Here is a 7500-nt window from a genome sequence, read left to right on the forward strand (position 1 = left end):
AGAGGATGACCTTTTGCGGTTTACAGCCAATTAGGCAAGGCTCTGGCTATAGCGACATTTTGAGAGGTTCCGCTTATCTAAGGTGCAAGGCAGCGTGGCTTGGTGAGGATGGGCAGTGTTGCCAGATTGGGCTGTTTCCCGCCCCATTGGGCTGCTTAGGATGGCTGTGTGCGGGTAAAAATGGCATTTATCAGAAAAACCCGCCCAATTTTTGCCATACTCATGAACGGCGTGACGTTTTCCATGTGCGTTACGCCCATTTGTGGGGGAAAACAGGCAATGCAAGTCATCTGGTGGTGTTGGGGTTAAACGAAAGATAAGGACCTGTAGACAAGCGTTGTTCACGCGCAACATGCCGAAAACGTGTTGTGTTGCCGGCTGTTCAAATAATATAGCCAAACAGCCGTGGCTGAAGCATGGAAAGTGTTCATTTAGGCTAGCCGATGTAGCATGTAAGTCAATGAGACATTCGGTTTGTTTTCACCCATAAAGGGGCGTAACGCAAATTTAAGCGCAAAGTACCCGGATGGCCGTTCATGAGTATAGAAATCAATAGAATTGGGCGGGATTTTGTGCTTCTAGGCGGGTTTTAAGCATTTTTTGGGCTGGAAATCATCAGCCTCATCTGGCAACCCTGATGATGGGGCCCTCCGCTTGACGTGCGTGACAGTGACAGCAACGGAGGTATAGTAAGTCGCACTGTCGCATCCACATCAACAGAGCCATTTGAGAAAATGAGGCGTCCGCGTTGTCCGGGAAAGAATGAGGTCCGCAGCCATTATCTCGACAGGCGCCGACATCAGCCCCCGACGGTAATAATCCCCACAATTGAGACGTCGGATCAAATACGGCCGTAATGGCCCTCCTGCCAGACGCGGCCCACCGTCAAATTGGCTCCACTGATTCTGTCGAGAAGGTTCCCCCTCGCCTTGTTTCTCCTCTTCCCAGCAGGCCGCTTATTTGGGGCGGTTTGAAGCTGTCATTTTTCCATATCAAGAAAATGAGCCTGGGCCCTCACCACCCACCACTCACAAGCCCACCATCCACCCCACCCCTAAGATGCAACACCCCACCACCAGCACCTTTCTTCCTTCGCTGGCTAGGCCTATTTACGCCCCATTCACACAGGCTCGTTAGTGGCAAGTAATTGGCCTTTTTCAGGCTGAAGCAGGCCGAGTTCTAATGGACGCTGCCTTCCCATTAATTAAAGTCTGGCGGAACATTTCCTGGTAGGACGGACGGTGGGGGGAGAGGGACACACAGTTCTTACACACAGGCAGTTTCAGCCAGCTCAGCATGTTCCCTTCCAGCCTCACTAGATACACTCATCATCAACCCCTTTTTTATACTCTCAATTCTGGATGTCTGATGGTGGTTTGTTTGGGGGGAACTGGATGTATAAGTAGTCAAATGAACTCTAAGCTGAGGGCAACACAGTAGCATCAGTGCAAAGAGCTCACCCATGGTCTTTCTGCAAACACGAGGACACAAGGGTGAGTAAATAAGCAGCTTTTTAAAGCAGTATCTCTGCGTAGCCTTGAGGTGAATGCAGGGCAGTTTTGAACATGTTGACAGGCAGGTACTATAGTCTAGACAGGGAGCAATTTATAAAATACAAAAATAATGGATTTCTTTCCATGATGCATCATTTATGCGACCCAAGCTATGTTTGGTGATTCCAAGAAACCTAAAGCATTCTGTCTTTTTTTTACCCTGCATTTACTGATAGGCTACATTAAGAATTGATCATCAATTCTAAAAACTTTGCTAAATGATAGACTTTAGAAAGACATGAAGTCATGGTTTTTGAAAGACCTTTTCAAGGAAAACCACAGAGCTGGATGGAAGCGTGGCTTCACTTTCTTGTGTGTAAAACACATTCTGACTTCACAGGGGACCTTGACAGTCTTACCAGAGGTGCAATAAGCACCAATGTGTCATTGGCATCCTGTATACGGATTTAAGAAACAGTATAGCTATTCACTGCTCTGTTCTTCCCAAAGATGCATTATTGTACTGTAGTCTGCACTAGTCCGTTCTAATTCAGTGACTAAAACATTACCCACGTCTTTCCCCTCCACTATCTAATAATCTCTTGCCTTATTACGCTTACGCTGCGACCCGAAGTACGTGTACAGTGTATTCCAAATGCAATTTCGAGGTCAAATTTATTCGTCAATGACAATAAAAGCTCTTTATTTATTTGTTGCCTTTTTTTGGCTGATGCCGGTATAGCAGGCAGGTGTACAACTGCTGAGAAGCAAATAGCTCCCATTAAGTGGCGCGCTCATAAACCTCAGCCTCTGCACCACCACCACGCTGGCGTTGCCCGTTCGCCCCGGCCCCAGGGCATCCATCACCTCGCCCCGGCACAGCACAGCGCGGCACAGTGCGGTGCGGGCGGCGTCCTTGCAGAGATCATTCCCAGATGGTGGCATATGGCCGCCGGAGGAAGCCATTTACTTTACTGTGCTGACACTCACTCAAGAGGCCACTCTCCAGCCTTTTGTTAAAACTTCTGATGAGAGAAGGGGACAGGCTTTTTTAAAAATTATATATTTATATAACGATATATATTTTATTATTATGTGTCTATATTGTCCTCCACATTGTCGTTAAAAGACAAATGAAAGGACAATCGTCAGACTGCAGCCCATTTCCCATTTTCAAAATGCTGATCAAATCAATGTGCCACTCAGTCACTCAGCGGGAGAGTTTTCTGGAATGGCTGAGTCAGTATATGACACTTCTGCAAGTATGAAATTGAGGAAAAGAAGAGATAACGGGCAGACATCAGTATAGCGATGACACAAGCCCAACACAAATCTAAAGATGGCTTCCCAGTTTGACCGCAGAGGGCCTCTCCACCTCCATCTTCGCACCCACTCCCCCCCACCCATCCCTCCCTCCACATTCCACCTCCCACCTCATTCGGCTAGACTCCAAACAGCAAAATGTTGACTGTCCGTTTGATGATTCTTTGCCCTTGGTGAAATGTCTAGTCTTGCACCACTGTCTTAAAAGGCGTAAGATTGAATCCTTTGTGCAGGTCAAAGTGTGGCGAATCAAAAGGTTCCCCCACTTTTAACTGCGTGATTAACCTCGCCGTGCCATGGACTTCGGATGTCCAATTTCCACATCAGCGACACTCTTTCAGAGGATGTGTGAAACGAAATGAAGAAAGACAGACGGTGCAGAAAAAAAAGACAGACAGAGTCCTTTTTACGAGTATGGCTCTTTCTATTCAGAGTCAAGCATTTCTAGTGATGCATTAAAGACCTAGTTCTCGCTCGGCACCATCTCCTCAGCATGTAGCAGTCGTGTGACTGAGCTCTCCAGCCAACAACTGTGGCGCAATCATGTTTTTGGCAGGAGCGCATTTAGCACTTCAAAAGAGAATGACACTTTGCAGCCTCTCAGCCGCAGAAAAAGACCACTGCCCTATAGATGCTTTTTAAATCCGCTTTGTGCTTTTCTGGGAAAATGTTTGCTTTTCCCTGCTCAGTCCTGCAGCCCTGATTCTCCTCTCCAGAGCCAAGCTGGAGCTCGTTGACATTACAGAACATGACTGTGTGCACAGTACATTTTGCAGAGTTAATTCAACCCTTCGAGAGTCTGTTTAACTCCTTCCAGTGTGTATTTGGTCCCAGACTACTTTATACAGTGAGTGTTGTGTAGAAGGCTGAAAATGCCATTTCACAGAGGACACCACGCCATGTTGTGACAAAAAAAGACAAATATTTCTCTCTTGCACACCAAAGGAAATAGGAATCTAGGGGTATTTTAACGTGTGTTTTAATGACATGGGCAGAAGAGTGTACCGTTTTGGTCACATGAAAGAAATCGAAATGGAGACAGACAGCAGAGTCACAGTGAAAGATGTGCACCATTGTGAAATGACGGTCTTTGTCAGCATTCGGGTCAAGCAGCTGTCATGGTTTTCTGAGACGAGTCGGAAACCAGCCTAAACCAGTGATGTGAGTGACGCAAGCGGCTGTGATAGGAACAAAGAAAACGAACAAAAGCAGAAGGACTATGGGGTCATTCCTCAACACAAAACAAAGCTCAAACGGCTTGGCCAGGCTCAATAGGACTTTTCATACCTCAAAACGTGACAGATAAAAAAGGAAGGAGTGGTTGAGGATGGAGGTGGGGGTGTGGGGGTGGTGAGGGGCGCTTTTGGAGAATAAAGTGGCTGTGACATTTGCAGCGGCACATCTCGTCCCCTGGACATCTTGGGTTATGTGAATTCGTCGCCTCAGCCCTGCTTCATATAGCATTTGATATTAATAAGACAGAAGTGCTCTCTCTCTGCCTCGCCTTGCCTTCCAAAGCAGCTCAGAAACCTCCCAAGACATCACATTCATTCACCACACTCATTTTTTCCCCTCTCCCCCCTCAAGCGAGACCCAGATTATTTTGCTGTGTTTCAAATGCTACAGGTGATGAATATTTCAAATTTTAATTTTTCAGAGACATGCGTGAGAAACATGAGAGTGTTGCGTGATATGTCCTATTTGGATAAGGAAGAGGACCCTACTGGGCCTCCATAGTGTAGCTGTGTGCCGATCATCAAAGCTTACAGCCAGTGTGCCTCCAACACAATCCATTGTGAAGGAGGATATTTCGGCTGTATTCTCTCAGAGGAATAAAAGGAAATGGTACCGAAGAGGGAGGACAGAGAGGAGTCTCAGTACATAATGATTCCTATTGTGGAATCGGAATTACAGTAATTTCAGACAGGACAAATGTTCCTGATGGTTGAAAAACAAGATTGAGATGTCTCTTTTTTGTTGCTGAGAAATGACAGTTATTCCCTTGTTCAAAGCTCTGTGATTCTCTCTCTCCATCTGTCATGAATGGGGTATAATCAGGCTGTTTCATTTCGCCTCTGAAGCACCCTAAGCAGGACACGGAGCATTCTTGGAATGCAGTGGATGGGCTGAGAGCATCTCGGCATAAAAAGTCTTTATTTTTTGCCCTCTTCGAGGCCGTGGGCGGACATCAAAGACATGGCTATGAAAAATGGATGAACTTGTAATGTCTGGATCATTCCGAAATTACTGCTTCATCTGTGGAAGATGTAGGCTACAAAGTATGCAATATAAAAATCTAAAACTTATTATCTAGATCAAAGTCTGAAAGTGTTTTCTAAAAAGTTGTTTTGGGCTGGCTTTGATTTTTTTTCTCCATTGACTTGCTTATTTTACGTACGTACATCATGTGTTTATTTATGAAACTCCGGGTTGTTACACACAATAAATATTGCAAAATCAATTTAACTCTTAGAGGGTCGATTTAGCATTTTCGAGACTTTCAGTTTGTCCCAGAGCCCCCTATAAGTGTTGAATTAACACTGCATTTTCTTTTTACTGTGCAGTGACAGGGAAAGTCAAACTCACCACGTTCATTTTGAGCTCCATGTTGAGCACACCTCCGCTGTCCAGCACGGGCATGAGGTTGATGGCGAAGACGGCGGCGCGGTCGGGCGGCACCGAGATGTTGGGCCCGAAGAAGATGTAGAAGTGCACGGAGAAGGTGTCCAGCTCGTTGCGCAGCGTGGGCCGCACTGGCCAGCACTTGTTGGCGTCGGTGGCCGGCGCCACGTAGATGACACTCTCCTCGGAGCCCAGGGCCGAGGCGGCGCCCATACCTAGAGTAGAGAGAGTAGAGTATCTTTTATTGATCCCAGGGGGAAATTAAGGTGTCAAGTAGCATACACACATACATAAATGAAGACATTGCTCACAAGACGTAACACACATATTACACATAAAATAATCATCATATATAGCTCACTGTTACATATATTTGCCAAGGCATCTCTCTCTCTTTCTCTCTCTCTCTCTCTCTCTCTCTCTCTCTCTCTCTCTCTCTCACACACACACACACACACACACACACACACACACACACACACACACACACACACACACACACCAAAAATAAAGTGTAAAGTAAAGTGTAAAGTAAAGTGTAAAGTGTACCTGTGCCCCCCACGGTCCAGCGGTCGGAGGTGTTGCGTGACAGGCTTGGCAGCACGGCAGCGGGTAGAGTCTCGGAGAGGGAGAAGCCTGTTGCGCTACCGAAGGACTGGGGCATGTTCATGGCCGACGAACCTGGCCCCTTTGAAGAGCTGGGCTTGGAACAATCTGTGGGGAGAGGGGGAGAAAGAGAGAGAGAGAGAGAGAGAGAGAGAGAGAGAGAGAGAGAGAGAGAGAGAGAGAGAGAGAGAGAGATATCATTTCTTTGAGGCAGATGAGATATGAGTTAACCAGATGCTGAAGGCTGGGAGTCAACGCCAGGGCAAACAACATGAGCCACGATGAGACACACAGAGGACGGGAGATGAGGCCTGACATCAGAATGAGTCAGTCTGCCTGAACAAGTGACACTCTCTGACAGAGCGACTCCAAACAACTCACTCCGGAGAGAGCAAGGGCAGGCAGGCAGCACAGCATTATTCTCACTGCACATGTCTCTGGCATATTACACAGAGGAAAAAGTCATGCATAGAAAACAATTTCTTGAAGGAGTCTGTCTGGCAGTGGCATCAGTAAACAGTGGTGGTGGTGGTAGTCAGGGCCGCTGACAGCTTTGGCCGGGCCCAGGACAAAGTCATCTGAAAGGGCCCCCCACCCAATACATTCAATGTAATTAGGACCCAATTGTGGGCCCCCTATTTCCCAGGGCCCGGGACAACTGACCCCTTTGCCCCCCCTGGTCGGCGTCCCTGGTGGTAGTGGGGGTTCTTTGGGAGAGAGTGGGAGTGAGGGGATTGGCGGATTCGAGGATGTGCTCCGAGTTTGCCATTCTCAAGTGCACTTGTGGAGGCCGCTAGCAGCCCACTCAGCGCCTGAGACTCCAGTCGGTGTGTCTGCGAGAACATCATGTCAAGAGAGGTGCCTGGAGAGTGAAGCGTTTAGCGGCGCGCTAGCTACTCTCCACGGGCCATTCGCTTCAGGCACAGCCACCTCGAGAGTCTCCATAGCTGGGGGAAAACTAACAGGTGCACTTGAGAAGTCTTTCAGTGACACAAAGTACATGTAAAAGTTAAAGTTAAAGTAAAGTATAAGAACTTACAAAAGTACGTGGGTTGCAAATAATATCACTGACAACTGACTCAAAACATGACGCTTTTTCTCGATCTACTGCAGCTCCATCTTATTTCTTGGTATGTAAATATGCTCTGTCTGTTATGATATTACTGAATCTAAGTCAGCCAGAGTGGGGAATTTACAATTGCCCTCCAGCTAGACAATGTTGTACTGCAATGAATAATTTGCACTTGTAATTTAAAATATGACTGCATTACCAGGAGAATACTATTGTGTCTTATGAAAGCCTCACCCACACACAGCAAGAAAATACAGAAAAAACATTACTAAATTGCGTTTCTAATACATGGGAAAAAAACAAAGAGAGAATATGCAGACCTTTTTACCCAAAGCCATGACAACAGAACCAGAATGACAGGAAGCTTATGTTTTTCTGGCTCAG

General features: G+C 46.7%; 1 protein-coding gene across 1 annotated transcript in view; it reads right to left on the minus strand.

Annotated features, from left to right (window-relative positions):
* Positions 1-7500, minus strand: part of tmem8b (transmembrane protein 8B) — a 119404-nt gene that overhangs the window by 32137 nt on the left and 79767 nt on the right. The window contains exons 7-8 of the mRNA XM_063193561.1: positions 6009-6152; positions 5403-5653 (exon numbers count right to left, since the gene is read on the minus strand). Of these exons, the coding sequence (XP_063049631.1) occupies positions 5403-5653; positions 6009-6152 (395 nt within the window). The remainder of the gene's footprint in view (positions 1-5402; positions 5654-6008; positions 6153-7500) is intronic.

The sequence above is a fragment of the Engraulis encrasicolus genome, chromosome 3 (genome assembly GCF_034702125.1).
Source record: "Engraulis encrasicolus isolate BLACKSEA-1 chromosome 3, IST_EnEncr_1.0, whole genome shotgun sequence".
Taxonomy (NCBI): domain Eukaryota; kingdom Metazoa; phylum Chordata; class Actinopteri; order Clupeiformes; family Engraulidae; genus Engraulis; species Engraulis encrasicolus.